The sequence below is a fragment of the Rutilus rutilus genome (genome assembly GCF_951802725.1).
Source record: "Rutilus rutilus genome assembly, chromosome: 15".
Classification (NCBI taxonomy): domain Eukaryota; kingdom Metazoa; phylum Chordata; class Actinopteri; order Cypriniformes; family Leuciscidae; genus Rutilus; species Rutilus rutilus.
The window spans coordinates 13,168,870-13,192,509 of record NC_140220.1 but is presented as its reverse complement, the minus strand read 5'-3'; the positions used below and the strand labels follow the sequence as shown (position 1 = coordinate 13,192,509).

Below are 23,640 nucleotides of genomic sequence, written 5' to 3'. Positions count from 1 at the left end.
AGCATATAACGTTACAGAAGCACGAATGTTTATTGAAATTTTTAATTGATGCTCAAAAATCTAAATGTCGGATGATAATTAAGGATGATTTGATACTGAAGTTGATAGTTTGACCAAACTGAAACTTTCTGCTTTACAGTAACATACCATGTCATCCACTGTCTCGAATGCGGCTAACTACCCGTTAGTGGATAAACTCATCGAGGATGAAGCAGAGAGAGAGATTCTACTCTCTAAGCCAACATGTTTTATCATCATTGGAAAACCAGTGAGTTTCCAACATGCATAATTATATATCAGTCATGAAAGTAAATATTTCTCAGTCAAAACAAATAACAGTGTTTAAACATATGATTTAACAGTATTTAATTTAAATGTTTTGTGTTACATTGTGTGATTATTATTATTTTTTTCAGGGTGTTGGCAAATCTACTCTAGCCAGAAAATTAGCCAAGACTTGGAATTGTATCCTCATTGATGGTAAATGATCAAGTGCCTCATTTAATGCCTCCATTCCATTACTACAAATGGACTTTCTGAATATTTGTATTTCTTCACCCTTTTAGATACAGATCTTCTCAACAGCCACATCAATGATGAGACTGAACAAGGTATACAGGTGTGTATCACTATTGTTTATTTATTTATTTGATCATACTAGAAATAATTGAGTCCCTGCAAACAATTCTAGCGGTGTCAAAAAAACAATGTGTGTCAGCTCTTTAAGATTCTGGCTGAAGGGAAAGCTGTTCCAGAAGAGATGATGGTCCAGGTAATTGTTGACCGGCTAAAGTCACCTGATGTAGAACACTACGGTAAGGATATGAAACAACTAAAATAACATAATTTAATAAATAATTGTTTTAAAATATGTTAATATATATTTGTAATGACTTGTTTGAATGATGGTTGAGCAGGTTATGTCCTGGCCTGTTTGCCATCAATTTCAGAGGATTACCTAAAGATACAGGAGCAAATAGACCTGATTAAAAGCCTCGGAATGCCACCAGACTTCATCATCAACATCAAGGTTTTTCATAATCTTAATACAATCTATACTACTCTGAATTTTAAGATAAACACTATATTTCAGTGGTTCTCAACTCCAGTCCTCAGGACCCGCTGCTCTGCACATTTTGTATGTCTCTCTTATCTGACACACTCAGTTCAGTTCATGGAGTCTCTCCTAATGAGCTGATGATCTGATTCAGGTGTGTTAAATAAGGGAGACATACAAAATGTGCAGAGCAGCGGGTCCTGAGGACTGGAGTTGAGAACCACTGCTATATTTCATACATTAGCAGCCATACAATTTAATTATATTGTTTTTGTTGTGCTGTTTTGCCATGTTTTTGCAATGCTGACATTGTGCAGTTATATTCACTTCTGTATAAACACATAAATGTGAAGTGATTGACATTGAATGTATGTGTGCAGTGTGCAGACAGAGACCTCATCCACAGGCTATCAAGTGAGCGTCAACATCCGGAGACAGGCCGTGTGTTCCAGAAGGAGAAGTGGGACCCTGTGAAGAAAGAGTCAGTCATAAAAAGCAGCAGCATAGAAGATGAGGAAGAGGAAGAAATAGACGATCTGGAGGAAGAGGTAATGCTTAAAGGAACACTCCACCGTTTTTTGAAATAGGGCTTATTCACCTTCTTTCCTACATTTAGATAGGTGGGCAAATGCATTTTTGTCTCAGTGCATGCGTTGTTTTAGTTTGACAGGGTCGGCGCTAGCTTAGCTTAGCACAATGAATGGAATCCTTTGTTGCCAGCTAGCATGTCCTGAGTAAAAGTGCTAAAAAAAAATTTTTTTAAACCCACCTAATTACTTCTTGTGGCCTGCATATTCACAACAAGTACAAATAGCGATGCAGATTAACACTAGGCGATTTCCTATAGGCAGATATTGACTTGGGACTATATTAGGGGGAAGCACAGGCGAATCACTGCTGCTTAGGCGAAGCACTGCTACTTGGGCGCAGAGATATCACGCAACACATGAAATGTCAACATACCGGCGTGAATAGTAGCTGGCTATTTTTCCTACAGTACATGAATGGCAATGAACATGGCTAATTTTGTGAGAGACGAAGAGGGTGACTTCTCAGACAGTCAAGAGCCAGAGCCAGAACCATACCTGAGTTTTCAGAAGACGAGCTGCGTGCTTTGGAAATAGAATGACAGGAGGAGGAGGTTGCAATCGCTCAACAGCCTGAGGACGTGAGGATGAGAGCCAACACGAACTGGTGGTGTGAATCTGGGGGAATATGCCAATCTATCCCGACTGAAATAGTGTCTGTGCTGTAGAGGGTGGGACAAGTTTCTGCCATCCATCGATGACCAGGCTCAGCGCGTCAGATCAAGATGAGCGTGCCCGCAGTTGTGTCACAGCTACCGAGGATTTCACGGCATTGATCCATCCTGCAGTAACTTTTACTCTTATTTTTTTAATAATTTTTTATAAAAAATGTTATCCCGGTGTGATAAAGTGAACTGGAAAAAAAGCCCCACGCCGAATGGACCAAATGGACAACTGTCCACAGAGTAAGTGATTATTTTAAACATGACGCATGTATAGATCGAAAAGTAAATGTGGATATGAGCAGGCTTCACTCAATGTGTACACTTGTCAATTTTAAGAGTGCTGGCCTAGATAATTATAATACATGAAGTGGGAGAGAGGCCGCACTATGCTTAAATATATTTATATTTTTATTTTTATTTGCACAGACGCGTTTCGGTGCGTGCCGGCACGCGGCGAAACGCGTCTGTGCAAATAAAAAAATATATATATTTAAGCATAGTGCTGCCTCTCTAGATGTATAGATCGACCCATATTATACCTGTATTCACATTCACATATTATACCACATATTCACATTTCATGTGTTGCGTGATATCTCTGCGCCCAAGTAGCAGTGCTTCGCCTAAGCAGCAGTGCTTCGCCAGTGCTTCGCCTGTGCTTCCCCCTAATATAGTCCCAAGGTAATATCTGCCTAGGAAATCGCCTAGTGTTAATCAGCATCGCTATTTGTACTCGTTGTGAATATGCAGGCCACAAGAAGTAATTACGTGGGTTTTTTTTTTTTTTAGATCACTTTTACTCAGGCCATGCTAGCTGGCAACAAAGGATTCCATTCATTGTGCTAAGCTAAGCTAGCGCCGACCCTGTCAAACTAAAACAACGCATGCACTGAGACAAAAATGCATTTGCCCACCTATCTAAATGTAGAAAAGAAGGTGAATAAGCCCTATTTAAAAAAACGGTGGAGTGTTCCTTTAAGCAGTGTCCTAAATGACTATGCACTTACCATAGTGTATGGATTTTATATGGTTATTTTGTCATTCAACTTCGGAGTCTGATGGAGTCTGCATAAGGAAAGATGTGACAGTTGTGGATGAAGTGCATGAAGTCATGCACAGCATTGCTTGAAGTGTCCAAGATTCCATGTTTTTTTCTTTCTTTTCTTTTTTAGTTAATTAGGTGCTTCCAGGTATTTGAAATGCACTTTTTCTTTTTGGAATTTTCGGGGTCAGCACACTACTCACACTATTTAAATGCTAAAAATGGCATAGAATAGTGCATAAGTATGTAAACTGGGATGCACCTTTAGAGCAGCGGTTCTCAACCTGTTTAACTTGAAGACCCCTCATATAGGCTAAAATATTTCTTCCAATATTTCAGATTGTTTATTAACAAAAACTGGTATTCATTAAAATAACCAACCACAATTAATGTAGTGATTCCAGAAGTTTCAAGAACTCTATGTTCTGAAATAAAAACAACAGGAAATAAAGGAAATAAAAAAAGAAATATCATTGCAGTTTTTTAATACATTTACAAACATTTTGCATTTATGAAGTTAGATTATTTTATTACATAATCATACATCATTAAATAGATTTAAATATTATTTTATTTATAATTTTAAGTTATCGGGTGGCCCTATTTGTTTTTGTAAATTTGCTACGGCCCCCTGATTGAGAACCACTGCCAAAAGTGACAGGAATAACAAAAGTGGAAATTGAGTTCAGTATATTATTTCCGTTATTTATTTCCAAGACTAAATTTAAAGTTTAAACTCCAAGTTTAAATTATATTTACAGTAAGTTGTTTCAGAAGTTACTACTTCATGTTTCATGGATGCATTCAGAATTGACCAGTTTTGAAAGTCTGTGCACAAATGGCTAAATGCAATTTAAAAAATTGTGTTTAAGATGGAAGAGATAGAGCTACAGAAAGATATGATCACACAACTAGTAAGAGTGATCGAGAATTACCCAGAGAATGCCAAGAGCAGGATCATGTGCTATAAGGACACCATCCTCAGGCCTCTAGAGGTAATGGCACCTATTACACACACCTGAATACACACTATTATTGAAACAAAGAGCAGTTATGCTTATGCTTGATTTGTAGGATTACATGGCAGACCATAATCCCCCATATTTATTTGAGCTGGATGGAAACAAGGATCCAGAGGAGCTCTTTGAGGTGGGTGCCCTCCAACAAGCTGTTCACTGTTCACAAGCTCACACCAGGGATAACTATTATGATAATTATAAGGTTTTAATAACTGCTATAATTCTATTAGAATAATGTAGTTCACACCACCACTATAACTTAACCTGTACATACCGCACATACCTGTATTTACATCCTGTTTTCGGTCGAAGTCCACAGTAGTCGATTGTCGAGTTCACGCGCGTGATCATAGGTACTAAACCTATGCGCGTGAACTCGACAATCGATTACTGTGGACTTCGACCGAAAACAGGATGTAAATACAGGTATGTGCGCTGGCTGAATAAACATCATTTTTTATATATTTCTTTCACATCTACTGCAGTCAGATTCACCCGCGTTCACTCCGAAGGAATCACTCACATGACCTGTGCACTTGTAATGACACATCAAGGATGTTAAGAGGCTAAAAGCAGGTTTAAAACTTGCCCCATTGAAGTCAACAGGGTGCAAATTTTAAAACGAGGATAACACGGTGTAGGCAACACCGATTTTTGTCGTTGTTCTCTGTACTGACAGCACTCCAAATGTACAAAAAAATTAGCTCAATGTTAAAATTGACCGGAGTTCTCCTTTAAGGAAAGAGAAACAACAAGAACAGAAGAAAGAGAAACAACAAGAACAGAAAAAAGAGAAACACAAGAACTAAAACTGACTTCAGCCACAGTCTTAGGCTACGTTTACACGTGGATGGCTATTTTCATAAACGGACATTTCACCCCTCTTCGTTTTCAAAAATAACATCGTGCACACAAACCCATGTATATGCTGTCAAGAGCATGCCAAACTTGTAGGTGGCAGTGTAACGAGAAGCTCAAGCCCACGTTAGCCAATCAGAATCCCGAAAATAGTCACATTCTGTGACGTTGTTGCCTAAAACTCAGTTTTTCTCAGTTTACATGCAAACGTGCAAACGAAGTTTTCCAAAATCTCCACTCTGGCCGGAGTTTTTAGAAAGAATAGTTTTCAGAGGCGAATTCTCCGTTTGCGTGTAAACGAAGGGCACAAACGAAGGGAAATGTCTCCGTTTTTCAAAATAGCCATGTACGTGTAAACGGGGCCTTAGATGAAATCAACTGAAGAGAAAAGAAGACATTAAATCTGTGAAGATCTCAGCAGAGGAGGATTAAACAACTCCACAAACAGCATTACCAGCTTCACTTATTACTAACCAGACTGACTTTATTTCTGTCAGACGTCTACAGAAGTCTATTTATTGAGAATTAACAGAGGTTTAGATGTTGACGATTTATTGAAAATGTTTGGTCACCATTGTGGTGACCAGTGTTTCATTTAGTTGGACAGTTTGACTCTTAGGGTTTTTGTAACAGTTTTTACCATAACGTGTAATTTGTTGCAAAGAAAGCCAGAAGCGAAAATGATCAGGTGATACAGTTTTCAACAACAAAAAGTAGACTAATGCACTTATCTCATCACTGTCCAAAAGTGGTTATTTGATGTTAATAGATCATATTCACCAACAATACTCTCTTGCCACAGATTGGACATTCAATTTTTTATTTTTAAAAAACATAAAGGGGAATTTTTTTTTTTTTTTTAAGACACAGACATCAAGAATCAGCATATGAATCTCAACAATGGTGACATGTTTCATGCCGCAGTGCATCCTGGGAGCCATGAGTTTTATACTATTGTGGCTCCCAGCATGCATTGTGGCATGAAGCCTGTCACCATTGTTGAGATTCATATGTTGATTCTTGATGTCTGTGTCTTAAAAAAAAAAAAAAAAAAAAAATCCCCATAATGTATTTTAAAAAGCAAAATTCAGAAAGTCTGATCTGTATCAAGAGAGAATTGTTAGTGAATATAATCTATTAACATCAAATAACCACTTTTGGACAGTGATGAGATAAGTGCCTTATTCTACTTTTTGTTGTTGAAAACTGTATCACCTGCTCATCTTTGTTTCTGGCTTTCTTTGCAACAAATTACGTGTTTTGGTAAAAACTGTTACAAAAACCACAAACTCACAAAAAAACCTAAGAGTCAAACTGCCCAACTAAAGGAGACACTGGTCACCACAATGGTGACCAAACATTTTCAATAAATCTTCAACATCTAAACCTCTGTTAATTCTCAATAAGAACTTTTGTAGATGTCTGACAGAAATAAAGTCAGTCTGGTTAGTAATAAGTGAAGCTTGTAATGCTGTTTGTGGAGTTGTTTAATCCTCCTCTGCTGAGATCTTCACAGATTTAATGTCTTCCTTTGTCTTCAGTTGATTTCATCTAAAGCTGAGTTCAGACTGCACGATTTTAGCCCCGATTTTGGCTCGCCGACAGGTTTTGAGAAATCGCCGACAAATGCCCGAAATCACAGGCAAATCGGTGCTCGTTCACGCGAGTGACAATCACGCAGTGTGAATGAGCAAAGACGCGATCTGAGAGAATCGCCGACGAGTCGCCGACGCCCGTGAAATATTTGGCATGCTAAATATCTGGACCTGTCGGCGATTCAAAATCCTGCTGTGTGAAAAGTGTTCTGACTGAAAACTACATCAGCGATGACCAACAGCCAATGAGAGAGCAAGATACAGAGCAGCGGGGAGTTCGGGGAGGAGTTATAGACCAGAATATCAGTATTTTAATAGATATATTTACAATTATATCAAACAGAAACAAAGCACAAACATTTGCTTGACCAGCAGCAACAGCAGCACATTGCAAAATTATTTATTTAACCACAACTCTCTTTGCAGAACACACAGTCCTTGCTCCCCTCGTCTTCCTAACCATTTCCTCCTGCATAAACTGTTTATTTTTCTCCTTTTTGCTGCAAATCAGCGCACAGACAATTTGGATCGCAATCTTTTTGCAGGCTATCATTTTTAATAACAATTTCAGTCTTGCGAGAGCTCCGGTCTCACGCACGCGTGATCTTGTGTTATTTCCTTATCACTTCTCGCGTGTGTTTGGTTGTGAAACGTAGTTTGCGGACCAAACAGAAGTTGCCGGCGATTCTTTCTTTTGTAAAGTCATGCAGTGTGAAACCCCCTGCCGCTGATCCATCGTGCAGTGTGAACACACCAGCAACTGAATGTTACCCCAGATAGTCATGCAGTGTGAAAAGAACAGTGACCCAACTACTTTGAAAATCGTGCAGCGTGAACTTGGCATAAGGATGTGGCTGGAAGTCAGTTTTAGTTCTTGTGTTTCTCTTTTTTCTGTTCTTGTTGTTTCTCTTTGCTTCAGTGATTCTGCTTGTTGACAGCAGGTGTTCATCATTAAAGCCCAATCATCACTTAATTAATCACTTAAGTATCTCATTAACTTTAACTCTGATTCAGAGTTATTTTAACTCTCTGTAGAGAGGGACCAAATATTCTTTGAGCAGAGTTAATTTAACTGTGTACAGGGCAACAATATCGTTGGAATAATTTTTTTCCAGCTGATGAATGATAAAAACATTGACAGCCAATCAGAATTCATCCTTCTCTAAAGACCTTGAGCATCTAAAGCGACAGCTACGAAATAATTGCTGCTTATAATAAACAGATCGTTATAGTGACATGATATACCTGTATAATGTAATAATACTGAACTTTCCAATTGCCTGTGCACAGTCAGTAATGTCTCGTTTGGAGTCCATGGCTGTGAGGTGTCCAGCTATGCCTGTGCGTTTGATGCCGACAGAGGACCCAGAGCTTGCTGATCAGATGGACATGGTCAGATACTGCAAACACACACCTCTATAAAGTGACCTACATTTTACATGCCTCTTCACCATGCCTGTTTTTGTAGGAGGAGCTGTTTCGGACTCTGTCTTCCTGTAGGAATGTCGCACCAGGCTTTCATTGGCGAAGGAGTCGATGGTCCTTGAACTGCCCGGTGGCACTCAAAGAGGGCAGGATGGTCAAGGGCATACCAGAGTTCGCCGTTGGGTTAGTGAAAACGAATTTATTATACATTAAAATACTTAAATGTGAGGGACCACATTTTCTCTCTTTTCTCCCCATCAGCTTCATGGATAAGATCTACATCCTGTCGTCTCAAAATGCTCTGCAGAAGTTCACGGCGAATCCTCGTTGCTACCTGCTGCCACCCATGCCACATTTGCCTTGCAGGGTGTCCGTGATCGGCCCACGATGCACAGGAAAGAGCACAATTTGTGCACTGCTAGCAGAGTATTGTGGGGCTGTAGTGGTAGATGTTGAGGCACTGATGGAGCATACACGGAGTATGTTCACACAAGACATGTTGGACAAAGTCCGTCACAACGCCACCCTCGCAGGCCTGGAGAAGGTCAGAGCCAAGATGCAGCATGAGGCTACAGATGCATCAGGTTTGAAAGGTTATGAGGATGCCAACTTGGTAAACCTACCAAACAATAAGCTCCATGGCATGATATAATTCACTTTTAAAGCATTCTGGGACACTTTTGAGATGGTTTGTCCCCATTTTTGTAGGTAATGTGACAACCAATGAGGGAGAGTCTGATGAAACTTTCTCAGGTGAGGTCAATCCACAAACATGGACTTTAAACCCCCCTCAGTTTCACTGATAACAATGTATGTTCTGTGCTTTAACATTTTTCGTTAACTGTTATCGTTCACATCATTTTTATATACACACATGAAATAAATGAAAATGGTACGAAGTTAAATAGTAATTCAGTGGTTACAGAGAGTGTTAAAGGTATGGAGGGATATGGTGAAGGGGAAAAAAAGTAGGCAAGTATATTTATATAGCACATTTAATACACTATGGTAATTCAAAGTGCTTTGAACAAAAAGGAATTAAAATAATCACAAAATAAAAGCAAGGAAAATTAAAACAGTTATAAAAGGAATTAAAAGAGATATCATGAGATGGAGGAAATTTAGTTGTCAATGCTTTTGCGTTCTCTCGCAACAATTTTACGTTCACCTGGGAAACTTTGCGTTCCCTCCTAATTTTACAGTCTATGGTTCCCTCGCAAAACCTTTTGAATTTCGCAAAACGTTTTGTAAGCATTTGCAAAGTTTCTCAGAAGAATGCAAAACATTTGCAAGAGAACGCGAAAGCATTGACTTTTTATTTTTCCTCCCATCTTTTTTTCCACCACCATGTCCCTTTAGGGGCTCTGTCAACAATACATTGTATGGGTCAAAATTATAGATTTTTCTTTTATGCCAAAAATCATTAGGATATTAAGTAAAGATCATGTTCCATGAAGATATTTTGTACATTTCCTAACGTAAATATATAAAACATTTATTTTTGTGAGTGAATGCTGCACCGTGAAAAAACATAGACAACTGTAAAGGCGATTTTCTCAATGTTTCGATTTTTTTGCACCCTCAGATTCTAGATGTTCAAATAGTTGTATCTCGGCCAAATATTGTCCTATCATAACAAACCATACATCAATGGAAAGCTTATTTATTCAGCTTCAAATCTCAATTTAAAAGAATTGACCATGTGACTGGTTTTGTGGTCCAGGGTCACATATAAATATATTTTTACTGAAATCTGAGAGATTTCTGTCCCTCCATTGACAGTCTACGCAAAAAAAGTTGCCATTGCAACTAACAGAAATAAATTAATAAAGTTTAAGCTGAAGTACAAATTATTCAAACGGAAATCAAAAATAAAGCTAAATAGAAATATAAAAAAAAAAATCAAAAGCTAATAAAAATAACAAAAGCAATAATAGCAAACCTATTGAAATGAAAACTGAAAATATAAAAACAAAAGCCAATCCAAAATATGAATAAATACTTTAATAGTATATAAATACTAAAATAACACTGAATGTGTAATGTGTCATTTTACAGCAATAGAGGTGACAGAAGATCATCCAGATGTTCAAGCTCTTGTGGAGGAAGCTATGAAGGAAGCAACAGAGTCTCCAGTCACAGCTTTACGGGAGCTTTATTTGGAGGCCCTGGAGAAGCACATCAGAGAGGTAACTGCTGTGCTGCCACCCTCAGCTCTCATACATAGAACAACATTATTTGTGTTTTAAGAGTGCCTGTGGGTTGTCAGATTGAGGCTGAAGATGTGGATGCTGAATATACAAGAGGATGGATACTGGACAACATTCCCAGCAGTAGATCACAGTTGATAACCATTGAGGAACTACATGGTGCTATAACACCTGAAGTCCTATTCTGTCTGCAAGACAATGGTGGAGAGGGTGAGAGAAAGACATGTATTGGCATGTATACTAAATAACCAAAAAAAAAATTGGTAATTATTTAGTCCTGATTTTGACATCAAATGATACAACCTATGCTTGTTTAGGCCATGAAGTCCAATTGATTGTGATGGTCACTGGTCACTTGTTGTTTATTGAAGGAAGGACTGTACTAACCAGGATGTATGAACAGAATAAAGAAGAGGTGGATCGAGCTGTGCTGACTCGCCTAAAGAAAGATAGGAAACTGCATAAGACACAAGACAATCATGAGATACTGTAAGTGCAGCGAATATAAGGGCCCAGTTTCAGAAAATATAAAGTGGGGATTCAAAGTTTGAAACCTCTGGAGAAAATGCTTCTATTTTGTTTTTAATTAAAAAATATATTATTAGCATACTTTGAATCTTACTGACCCTAAACTTTTGACCGTTAGTGTACATGAAATTGAAAATTGAGACTCCCAAATGTCAGATGTTTGGATCTTGCATCTAAAAAGATCTCTAAAACCTGTGGAGAAAAATCAAACTCATTGTTGATTTTCATGGTTTCATGTTGGAAAGTGGTGGTTTACGTATTTCAAAATGAAGGTGTGATTCGATTCTTTTTTTGTTGTTGTTGCTGTAGGAAACCTACTGAAGCCTCAAAGAAAGATTCACAGCCTATTGACACCCAGCCAAAACTCGAGACATTGATTGAGGAGTCAGGTAGTACTCTTTCACATCATTGCATTGCTGTGCATTAACATAATGTTGAACTCTGCTCAACCTTACAGTATTGCCAGTGGTCTTAGATCTTAAAGGTATGAATACTATATGTTAAAATATTATATGTTTTGATAAATAATTGATATGTATTTACAGAGAGTTCTGATAAGTCTGATGATGAAGTCAAAAGTTTAAATGATGAAGGTTTGTAGTCTTATTATATATCTGAATATTTTTCCTTCAACTCTTACTTTTCCTTTACTTGAGTGTGAGTAATGGTTTCATGACTTCTTCTGCAAGGTATATATTTTTGTATATCTGCATATGTCTGGGTGTACAGAGTTGGTACTTCCAACGGTGTGGGAAAATGGTTATCCTGACGGCCCAGAGATGGATGTCTTTAGTGTTCAGCTGAAGCAGTTTGTGGCAGATTGGGAAAGCATGGAGCACACCATCACCTGCAGCTATGTAATACTGGACATTACCAACAAAACACCTCAGGACATCCTCCAAGAGATGATTTACCATATGGAGAGTACGTGGAGTAGACTGTCTGTCTGTTTCATGCTCTCTAAATTAGCGGTCACACCCTCTCATTCACTATATCCTTTCTGTTCTGTCTTTCCCTCTCTAAATTTCTCTCTTAGAGCCATTTAAGTACACAGCTTGGAGGATATCTAGTGCAGACCTGAAGGAGGAGGAAGAGGCTATGAATGCGCTGGCACAGGTTGAGAAACAAGATGATGTTGATGAAGAGGAGGAACAAGAATCAGAGGTTACACATCAATAATCCAGCACTGAACACGAATAAAGCATGAAATCAAAACTGAACCCATTTACTTTCTTAATACACATTTCTGGTCTTATTGTAAATGTATCAACATTTTTTTTAGCATTGAATATCCTGTTACACTTAGAAATATACATATTACAGCAGTAAAATGGTTTGTGAATATCATTTCATGTTGATTACAGCATTAGGAGCTGTTCACACAGGACACGTTCTTGCATTCAAAAACAACTAGGTGCAGAATTGCTGAATAGAATGGAATAAAATAGAAAACAGGTGTCTCAAACATGAAACTCATGTTGTAAGACAAATTGCAGCAGTCAGAGACATCTATACAGAGCATATTTACTTCCGAAATGTTTTTAGCTGCTTCTCCACCGTTGGGCCAAACCTTTCTCGTTGCTTAATCATTCCATTCCGTGCCGATCCGGCCCAGCCGGTATGGATATGGTTTCATTTTCAACCGTGAGGCTGATGACAGAGCTCTTTGGAATGTAATACAAATGCATCAGTCATTGCTTTGGTAACTCATACAATTTCCAGACTGTATGAGATGTAAATAGCCAGCCAATCCTGAGTGGCGATGTCACTACACGGATTCTACCAGCACGGCTCATCACGGAATTCAGTTTGTACAGTTTGTAATTTTACTGAGTCAAATGCCAAGCTTAAGTGGAAATGTAACCGTTCCGTGTCATTAGACACATTAGAACCATTCGGCCAAGATATCAAGTTAATATTTCAATAATGTAACACATTTGCATGTTCATGGTTCTCTGATGTTGATTAATGGTTGCAAGACATGCATGTAAATAAATATTTACAATAATAATTATTATTATTTTATTTTAATTGTTTTGAAAATGATTTCAATTTAATTAAATATTATCTAAACCCCAATTTGGGAAACCCTGACTTATAAAAAAAATAGAGCAGACCGATGTAAGAACACTTACTCTGTGTGAACAACCTGTTACTGATTCTTAGAATATCATACCACTCTTTTGTTTATGATGGTCTCAGGAGGAAGTCAGCTTTAAGAGGCAGCTGGGAGACACCAAGCATTTTTGTCCAGTGGTGCTGAAGGAGAGGGGTATGCTACAACCTTGTCTGGACGAATATGCTGCCAAGTACAGAGACAAAGTCTATTATTTCTCCAGCACGGAGGCACAAGAAAAGTTCCTGCAGAACCCTGAACTCTACATATCTAACACACAACCATTAAAGGTATTTTTTATGATTTAAAAAATAAAAAATAATATTTTGCACAATGGCTTTAATACACAGTCATTATAGTGATTCAGTCAACAGACCTTACTCAGGTGTCATATATATTTTTACAGGATAAACTCATCACATATATTTATATATCAGGATAAATTATAAAAACACGTTGGAAAGTGACAACAAAACATCTTCTGCATCTGTGAAAACAAATAGAAAATGACAAATATGTACATTATGTGGCAAACAATGTACATATAACACAAAGCTCTGCTTGTATGCAACCAGCCACCTGCGCTGCGTGTCTTCATGCTTGGAGTGAGGGGCTCTGGAAAGACCACCCATGGGAAGTGGCTTGCAGAGCAGCTGGGAGTTTTCCACATCCAGTTCCGAGAGCGGCTACAGGAGCTGATCCTACGGAAGACCCAGAAACATGTGTCATATGCAGATGATTCTGAACCCCCTGAGGAACCTCCAGAGGAGCTGCAGGGCCTGCTAGAGGCTCAGGCCCAGGGTCAGAGCGCTGAATCCCCTCCAGACCAGGAGGACAAGACCAGTCATGAGTATACTGCATCTGATAATCCTGACACAAATGTAAGGGGACTGTAAAGGCAAGACGTTTGAATTTTTGCTTGAATTTTGTTTGAATTTAATGCATTGGTGTGTTTGTAGGAAGAACCAGCATTGACTGATGATGAGGAGGCCATAAAGGCATACCTCCAGGATGGTGATCCTCTCCCTCTGGAGATACTGGAAATGGTTTTATTACAGTGGTGGGACCAGGAACCCTACAAGTAAATGTTCATTCACAAACACTCACTAATTCACACATGCTACCTCATCAAACAATCCAAAAAACAACAACAACAACAACAACAACAACAACACTTGCAGATATAGCTGACATTTTAAATCATCAAATATTCCACCTCAAAATGTAAATTTGGTCATTATTTATTCACCCTCACATCATTCCAAACCTGCACAAAAAAAGAGATAAGAAAACCTCTTTCATACAATAGCAGTTAAGGTTTTTCACCTAGATAATGATAATGAACTCATTATCAGTTTGAGCGATACTCACACTTTTAAACGGATATCATTCTTTAATATCTATATACTTTTTAAATAACTTTTTAAAGTGTAGCTTAATTACACAGCCAAAAACAGATAAAAATGTATTTGAGAGTTATTTTAATATTATTTATTTACTATTATAGTATTTATTAATATTTTGAATTCAATTTCATTTTTATATTATAATTTTCGTAATTTTATGTGCTTTTGTCATTTTTATTTATTTTTGTAAATACTTTTTATATAGCTTAAATTTATTTTCTATCAGTTTTGTTTTAGTAATTTTAGTACTTATTTCAGTTTGTTGTCTTAGTTTTTTTTTTTTAAATGATGTTTTATTAACAAGGTTCGGGAGGAGCAGGTGCAGATAATTAACCCAATTAGCACAAGTGGAGATCAATCAGTAATCAACTCAGGACAGTATAAATAACAGCAGAACCCACCTCTGTTCCTTGACAGTTTATTCAGTATCCCACCTCCACCCCATCTCCTCACTTTTAGTTCCATCTCCTCACTTCTAGTTCCATCTACTCTTACCAACGGGGGGAGTACTCTGGGTTCGGGCAGAAATTCCGAGCTCGGAGCCCTCCACCCGGACAGCATGCCAAATACGCATAACCTTTACCGTAATAATTATATGTAGATGTGAACTCGTGAAATCTAATATTTATATTTTACTCTTAACAATAACACTGATTTGAGACCATTTAGATTACAAAACTTTGCATAAATATAATGGCACAAATAAAAATAATAGTAATATAATAATGTATTATTATAAATAATTATTATTAGTAGTAAAATAATCATAATGCATGTTTTTATTGGTATCATCATGTATTATTGTGTCAAAAATGTACAAATAATAAAACATAATTAAAAATTATTATTTTATTTTTATTATCAGAAATCTGTATTGTATCGGTCATAAAAAGGTAGTAATAGTCAATCTTTAATATAAAAGCCAAGTAATCCATATGACTTGCATGCTATTTTCCAAGGAAAAAATAAGCATATGTGTTTGAATGTAGGAGGGTGAATATATAGTGTATGAAAGACACAATTGTCTTTTCTTTTTCTTTTTTTGCAAAATATTCCTTAACTTTTCTCTCAGATCCACAGGGTTTATTTTGGAGGGATTTCCCCAAAGCCAAGAGGAGGTGTTCTTCATGGTGGAGCGTAACTTGTTTCCAGATGTGGTGGCAGTGATGTTGGTAGAGGTGTCTGAGGTGGTGCGGCGTCTCCTGCCTTCGCGGCTCACGCGTTGGAGAGAGAGACAAAAGTACAGGCAAGAACAAAAGCGGCTGGTCATTAAGCTGCGGAGTGAACTCAGGGTGAGTGTTTAAGTGAAAATTTCAGCACTGATAAAAGGATGTAAAAATCCAAATAAGCAAAATAAACACCTGGCATTTACCGTAAAGCAGGTGAAACAAAGTTTTTGGAGTAAATATGCATTGGTCTGTGTCAAACTGCAGGAGCGGGCCTTCACCCAGAGAAGAGCTGAGCTTATGGCTGAACGTGAAACCAAAAAACCAAGCCCACTCACTCTGAAGCCCCTCAAAGAACAGGTCATTGATCGCTGTCGTTGTGTCTTGCATTGGTGAGTGACTGACAGATTCTGACTGGACATTCTGTTGCTTCATCAGGAGGATGAGGTTGAGGATGACGAAGAGGTGCAAGAAGAAGCAGAGGCGATGGACAAAGAAGAGCAGGAATGGGAGGAAATGGAGGCCATACTGCTGGAGGAGTTTCCTCCTGTGGAGGAGGAGGAGGAGGCAGAGGATGAAGAAACAGAAACTACTGCAGAAGAGAGGCTGGAGACGGAGATCAGTCAGAGGTTTGAGAGGGATGAAAACAACCTCACCAGTATGACAGTAAGGAGAAGCTGAAAGCTTATATTATAAACCAATTTATAATGCAATTTAAGTCCTACGGAAATGTAACTTTTGTTTAACATTATAATTTAATTTAACATTATAACTCTTGTTCAATTCTAGAAATTCTGCAGATAATACATTGTTTTTTTCATAGGACTTTCTAACAGACAACCAAATCCCCCGTCTGGTTATAAACGCCGGCCGTTTGCCTCGGATTGTGAGGTATCAGCTCCTACAGGGAATCAAACCTCTGATGGTAAACAGAGACTCAATCTTTCAGATGTGTCAGCCAACCAGCTACAGTCTCGCCAGAAGACTCCTGTACTGCTCCTTTAAATATCCCAGCGCCTTCGGGTGCTGGGATCCTATTAAGGTAAAAGCAGATATACAACATTATTGAAAATGAATTGAATAATATAAGCCAAAAAAAAAAGCCTTAACAGAGTATAAAACAAAAAAGTCTGTTTGCCGTTATGTTCTGTAGTACACAGAAGGAGATTTGATCCAGCCTCCACAAGGCCCTTTCAACACCACATTCCCTGTCATCCTACATCAGTTCATCTACTTCTTTGCCTCCAGGGAGACACGCAACAACTTCATCCTCAACCCAATCAAATATATCCGTCAACCAAAGCCCAACCCTTCCCTTCCAATCAAACTGGTTATCATTGGCCCACCAAAAGCAGGCAAAACCACAGGTCAGATTTTTGGAAATAAAATACACGTCATTATAGATGCTCATAAAAATATTGATGCCCGATTTCACAGAAGAGGCTTAAGCCTAGTCCCAGACTAAAATACATGTTTAAGCTGTCTTAACTGAAAGCAACTTGTACTGACATATCTTAAAGTCCGCGTGAACCGGAAGTTGCAAACGACTTTTCTCCAGTGTTGTGACGTATTTCCCAGTGAAAAGGTATATTGAACAGAGGGCAGGGTTTTACTCTAGCGCTCCTCCTCTCCATCTCTCGCTCATAGCAGACTAACGGTTTGAGGGGAGTGGTTAAGCGTTTCCCAAACCAAGCCGTCAAACATACGTCATCAGGGAAGGTCCTCCAATGCAGAGGGGAGGGGCATTTTCAGATTTTGATTAAAGATTACAAAGCCAAAAAAATTTTTTGTGTGGATTGACTTGCATGGATGAATTGCTCACCACAAAACTAACAATTTAGGCAAACAAAGTAAATATGGTCAATTTTGAATTCATGTGGACGTTAAAATAGGCTATGTCAGTGCTATTGTTTGGTCTCAATATGAACAGCAGGAAAAAAAAAATTAAGCTTTTTAAAATTTACAAGCTATTTAAATTACCTAATTTAACTAAGGCCTAATCCTGGCTTAATCTAAACCCTGTTTGTGAAATCAGACCATAACTTAAAAGCGTTTTTATAGATTTCAGAATAAGTAACTTTTAACTGTGTGTGCACTCAGTGGCCCGAGTGTTTGCACGCGAGTACGGTCTCGCTCGACTCTCAATTGGGGATGCAATACGTATGGTGCTCAACAGCCAGTCCAAAACTGAATTGGCTTATCAGGTGCAGACGCATTTGAACCAGGGCCTGGCCGTTCCTGATGAACTAGCCATCCAGTGCCTGGAGGTGGCAGTAATGAGCCTGGTCTGCAGCACTCGTGGGTGAGGAGGACCACATTTTTTCCAATCAAAGAAATTTACTTCTGCAAGAAAAAATAACAGTTATACAGTACATGTGTTTGATCCTCAGGTTTGTGTTGGATGGCTTCCCTGTGACCAAGCATCAGGCTGAATTACTGCAATCCTGCAGCATTATTCCTATGCTAGTGATTGAACTGCAACTGGACATGGCGGAAGTGCTGAGGAGAGGCCTGAGAGACAGGGAAAAAAACAACAGGTCAGACCAGCACAAACACTCACACACCTCCGGTGTCTTTTTTTGTATTATACTATTAATGTATTTATTAATATTTTGAATTAGCTTTTATGCTTATATTTTCAGTTAACATTTTAACTTTAAAAATGTAAACCTAAATTTGAGTTATTTTGTTATGTGCTTTTGCCGTTTTTATTCGGTTTTTTTTAATATATATTTCTGATTTCGATGACGCAAACTCTGAATCAACATGCACCAATGCTACATTTTCTTTAAGTGTAATCATTATGTTCACAACTTGTAATAATAATTACTTCAATGCCTAAAATGTATACATGATGTTAGCTAACAGCGTAATTTATGTACATTGTGAAATACATTGCTTGGACACAGTCACCTCTGCTAACAGATCACTCTAAATTTGTAAATTATAATTTAGACATGTATTTTCTGTAAAGCTGCTTTGAAACAATATCTATTGAGAAAAGCGCTATACAAATAAATGTGATACAAATGAATGTTTTATTAGTTAGTTGCCAAGGCAACAGTTCTAATTTTCGTGTACGTTTTTTTTTTTTTTAGATTAAGTTGTTTCATCTAATATTTATATTTTGTTTTATTTCAGCTTTCAGTTGAGGAAAACGATTGAAATAGTTTTATAAAAATAACACTGACCTCAACATAAATCAACGTCACTGCTAAAAACTACACCATTTTAATGCCTTAAAATATATATATATTTTTGTTTTTAGATTAAGACTAGTCATAACATTAGGACAATAAAGTCATATGGTTTCGAGAATAATGTCATAATAGACCTTTTACGAGAATAAAGTCAGAAAAAATTATTAGACGCAATGTTATGAGAATAAAGTTCAATATTAAAGCATAAAGCTAAATATTGCTTGTATCAAGTAGATTTTTTATTTTATTTTAACGTTGACAGTGTTACAAATGTTGTGGTAATACGGTCTGGCATAATATGTATATAGATGCAAATAACCACAATTTGTACGATTATGGCAACTCTCCCCAACAGGCCTTACCCAATGAATGACAGCCCCCAGGTCCTAAACATTCGAAACTCTTGCTTCAGACGGGAAGCTGAAGCTCTTAGGCAACACTTCCACCAGCAGTATCACAACTGGACTCCCATTGATGCTCACAAGAGCAAGTGGTGGGTATGGGAGCGAGTTTTAGATGAAGTTCGCATAAGCGTAAGACTCATCCATGCTTACCTGGAAAGAATTCACAAAGGTGAGAGCATGCAAATGATGCACATTTGTCAAACAAGAAGCACTAGTAATATCCATCCATGTATTAAGCATTACATTTGCATTAAAGCATCAATATGTGTAGTTTTGTGACAGCTTTCTGCCATCCCCGCAGGCAAGGCAGCCTGTATAAACAGATTGTGCATTACCCCAAGAGAGCTGCAGTCTCGGCTGGGCGAGTTTGGCCAGTACTGCCCAGTTAGCTTAGCTCTCCATCGCCATCTGGTGGACTGTTCACATAACACCTCACTTGAATTGGCTGCAGAGTTCAGGGGCCACTTCTACAAAATGGCCAGCAAGGAGTCTTTAGAGGTAAAGTGTCAGATGGTCCAGAAACATGTTCACAGAAAGTTTTGTTAACTCACTAACTCTCTTTATATGCTTCTTAAAAGAGATTTTTAGATTCCCCGGAGCAGTTTGTGGTTCCAGGTTGCCCTTACCCATTACCCCCTCCTCCACTCCTGCCTCATAAGCTCAATGCAGGCCAGGTGAAGAGCAGGTTCCCTCAAAAGGTGGAGATGAAGGGGTTCTGCCCCGTCACTTATCTAGATGGTCAACAGAGGTACAGCCAAGAAAACTCTATAATACTTTTATAGTACTTACTAATTTTTACTACAGACTTCATCATTAAAAAGCTACCTTTTCACACACATTCTATTTAAAGTAAAAGACACAATGTCATTTAAAAGCATTAGGCCTTAAGTGAATGTAAATGATTCACAGTGCAGTTCTACCATGTTTTTCTCTTCATCTGTAGGTATGAGGCCTTGGTGCGGGGGAATATGGAGTATGCTGTTGAGTATCGAAATAGGATCTATATATTTGAAAGTGAGAAGAAACAAGAGCAATTTCTCCAGTGAGTAGTAATTTGGCTTGATTGGATTTTTTTTTTGTTTAAAGAAATTAATTTGTTAATACAGCAAGGATGCTGACAGTATGCTGACAGATGACAGTATAGACTTTTACATTGTTTCAGAAATATTCTATTTCAAATAAATGCTGTTCTTGTGTTCTTTCTATTATCAAACCATCTGAAAAAAAGGTATCATAGTTTCCACAAAAATATAAAAGAGCAAATGTTTTCAGCATTGATAATAATAAGAAATGCTTCTTAAGCTCCGAATCAGCATGTTAGAAAGAATGATTTCTGAAGGATAATGTGATAATCATGGGGATCATGCGAGTAATCAGTAATGCTGCTGAAAATTCAGCTTTTCCATCAAAGGAATAAATTACATTTAAAAAAAAATCTAAATATTACTGTTCATACTGTATTTTTGATCAAATAATTCAGCCATATACATTAATAATTAATTAATAATTAATTAACAAAACTGCCATTTATATATTATCTTAACTAATGATCATATTAATAATAGCCATAGCAACAGGCTATTTGTAATACAGCAGCATGAAACATCATTCACAACAGAACTGTCCTCAGGTCACCTGAGATTTACTGGGACCAGAAACTTCCACATAAACTACCTCCGTTGGAAGATCCGGTCTTACTAACCTCTTTACCGATCATGGGCTATTTGGAACAAGTAAGAAAACACCATCAATAAACTATGCTTTTAACAAGTGGTAAAATAATTTTTTTAACCACTGATGAGATTGTAATTATTGTACATGTATATTTTTTATGTATGTATTTTTTATTTCATATTTTTGTAGAGTGTGGCAGTACCCATAATCAAAGCCATGACTGCTGTTGGTCAACTCAAGCCAAAGTTCCCCTTTCTCAGTGTGAAGAGATCTGCTTTATTGTACCTGGCCTTTCATCTGAAAGGTGGCCTTGATTTTCTTATTTTGGCTTACTTATGAATAGCTGGGGATGAAAACGGTCTGGATAATATATTTTAATAACTTTCTACCCCTCCACCCTCACAGCATTCAACACCAGGAACCCAGACTATATTCGACAGAAGTACAAAAAGAAACTTCAAAAGTTTGAAGAAGGCTGTGAGCTCATCTCATACCTGGGTACCGACATGAAGACATACAGATCCCCTCACAACCTGGCCCCAGATTTTGCACAGAAGCTGGACAGGTTTCTGGCCCTTGAGAAGTCCACCAAAACAGCCTCAGGTCTGATACAGCTCGGGGGCAGTTGAAACTACTTCAAATAATAAAAAACTTGAGTCAGCACATCACAGTATTTGATCAGCGTTGGTTGACATTTGCATGAATACATTTTGCAAGCACTTTGTTAATGTGTTCTGTTCAATTGACAATTAAATGAATGAGTCTAATAAATATGTTTTAATCTATTTTGTTAAGTGTAATTGTTTTCAACATATACCCTTGGTTTCACAGAAGAGGCTTAAACCTAGTCCCAAACTAAAATGCATGTTTTAGCTATTTTAACTGAAAGCAACTTGCACTGACACATCTTAAAATGTCTGTGCCATTGTTTTGTCTCAATATGAACACCAGTAATGTTTTTTCCTAGGGTAAGTTACGTTTATAAAAGCTACTTAAATGTCCTAATTGAGCTAAGGCCTAATCCTGGTTTAATCTAAGCCCTGAGGCCTGTTGCACAAAAGTAGAATTAAGACATCCGGGATAAATGACTCAGCTGAGCTCAATGAAGCCAAAACATGTGCGTCCAGGCTTAATTGGTTGCACAAAGACCAAGCCAGGATGAGCAGACACGGATTCATTAAGCCAGGTGAAACCAATCCTGGATAGGTGCGCGCTCACGGCTCACTCAAATAGACCCCGCCACAGATCACAGATTAACTGATTTACCATGGCAACTAGAGCCGCGTACTTTTCCCCGTCGGAAGCACAAATCCTCATGGAGGCATACGAGGAGGTAAAAGATATAATTAAGAAGAAAGGCAAAACCGCCACAGTGATAAAGCAAAGAGAAAAAGCGTGGCAAAGTATTGCAGACCGCCTGAATGTGTAAGTAGTGCACTGAGTGTGAAAAGTGCTATATAAATAAAATGTAATTGAATAAATAGATGAGCTATAATAATAATCACTTTAATTTATATAGCGCCTTTCAAAGGACCCAAGGTCGGTTGCTCACTGCACTGCAAAAATGTCTTTCTTACTTAGTATTTTTGTCTTGTTTTCAGTAAAAAAAAAATATCTAAAAAAAAATCTTACATATTTTCTTGAGCAAAATTACCTAGGAAAATAAGCAAAAAAAAATCTGCCAGTGAAACAAGAGAACTTTTCTAAAATTAAGTGTTTATGGAAAAAGTAAACTTATTTCAAGAGAATTTTTCTTATTATATTGACAGATTTTTTTATTTTTTTGCTTGTTTTAAGCACACATTTACTTAAAGTTTATATTTTTTGTCTAAACTATACTTATTTTGCTAGGTCATTTAGCAAATCAAGAAAATACATCTTTATTTAAGATTTTTTTTTTTTTTTTTTTTGATATTTTTACTGAAAACAAGACAAAAATACCAAGTCATTTTTTGCAGTGTGACTCCATTAAATGTTCTTGTGATAAAGAATGTGTGTGTGTGTGTGTGTGTGTGTGTGTGTGTGTGTGTGTGTGTGTTGAAATGACCTTTGGCCTCCTGAAGGCACGCTTTCACTGCCTTCACAAATTAAGGGTCAGCCCTGTTAGGGCATGTGATATTACTGTGGCTTGTGCTGTCCTCCACAATGTGGCCTGCCTGAGGAAGGAGAGGGCCCCCAGAGTGCCACCAGCCATGGACTGGGACAATCCGGCAATCTTCCCTGATGACGACAGTGGTCGGCTGCTGAGGGACCAATATGTGTTGAATTATTTTAGTTAGTATGTGTGCTTTCAATTTTGGTTAAATATGTCCTGCGGTGGCAGAGGAATTTGGGTTTTTTTGGGTTCGTTTTTTTACGAATTTGGCCTCTTATGATGTTTGTGCGGTATACTGTGTGTAATACAAGGCTGCAGGGAGGCTACTGCATCCATTCATTTGTCTGTTCAGTTGATGTGTATGGATTTGTCCTGCATTTATTTTAGTGTGCAGACATGCAGGGTGTGTTATATACAGACCTTTGAATGTGTATGTATCATTTTGTATAATATGCTTTGATTCTGTGCTTTCCATCTTGTAGAGTCACTGTGACTTCAGTTTCGAAAGGAGCAGATGGTTTACCTGCTTTGTTTTGTCCTTATTCAATAAAGGAACATAATGTTACACATTGTGTTTTTATATTCATATGGAA

The 23,640-nt window shown here is 37.7% G+C and overlaps 1 protein-coding gene across 1 annotated transcript; it reads left to right on the top strand.

Annotated features, from left to right (window-relative positions):
* Nucleotides 1–145: 145 nt before the first annotated feature.
* ak9 (adenylate kinase 9) lies at nucleotides 146–21,735 on the top strand. Its single transcript, XM_084432805.1, has 36 exons — nucleotides 146–268; nucleotides 417–480; nucleotides 567–619; nucleotides 719–815; nucleotides 918–1,030; nucleotides 1,438–1,605; nucleotides 4,224–4,346; nucleotides 4,426–4,500; nucleotides 8,114–8,215; nucleotides 8,292–8,431; nucleotides 8,510–8,832; nucleotides 8,957–9,001; nucleotides 10,307–10,437; nucleotides 10,518–10,668; nucleotides 10,830–10,947; nucleotides 11,296–11,375; nucleotides 11,532–11,579; nucleotides 11,716–11,910; nucleotides 12,023–12,150; nucleotides 13,189–13,392; nucleotides 13,678–13,983; nucleotides 14,062–14,183; nucleotides 15,581–15,800; nucleotides 15,942–16,034; nucleotides 16,113–16,340; nucleotides 16,498–16,716; nucleotides 16,828–17,041; nucleotides 17,775–17,976; nucleotides 18,065–18,211; nucleotides 19,230–19,447; nucleotides 19,580–19,776; nucleotides 19,857–20,026; nucleotides 20,222–20,320; nucleotides 20,909–21,011; nucleotides 21,142–21,256; nucleotides 21,358–21,735. The coding sequence occupies exons 1-36, from the start codon at nucleotides 149–151 to the stop codon at nucleotides 21,579–21,581; spliced, it is 5,355 nt and encodes a 1,784-aa protein (XP_084288931.1). The 5' UTR covers nucleotides 146–148; the 3' UTR covers nucleotides 21,582–21,735.
* Nucleotides 21,736–23,640: the final 1,905 nt, after the last annotated feature.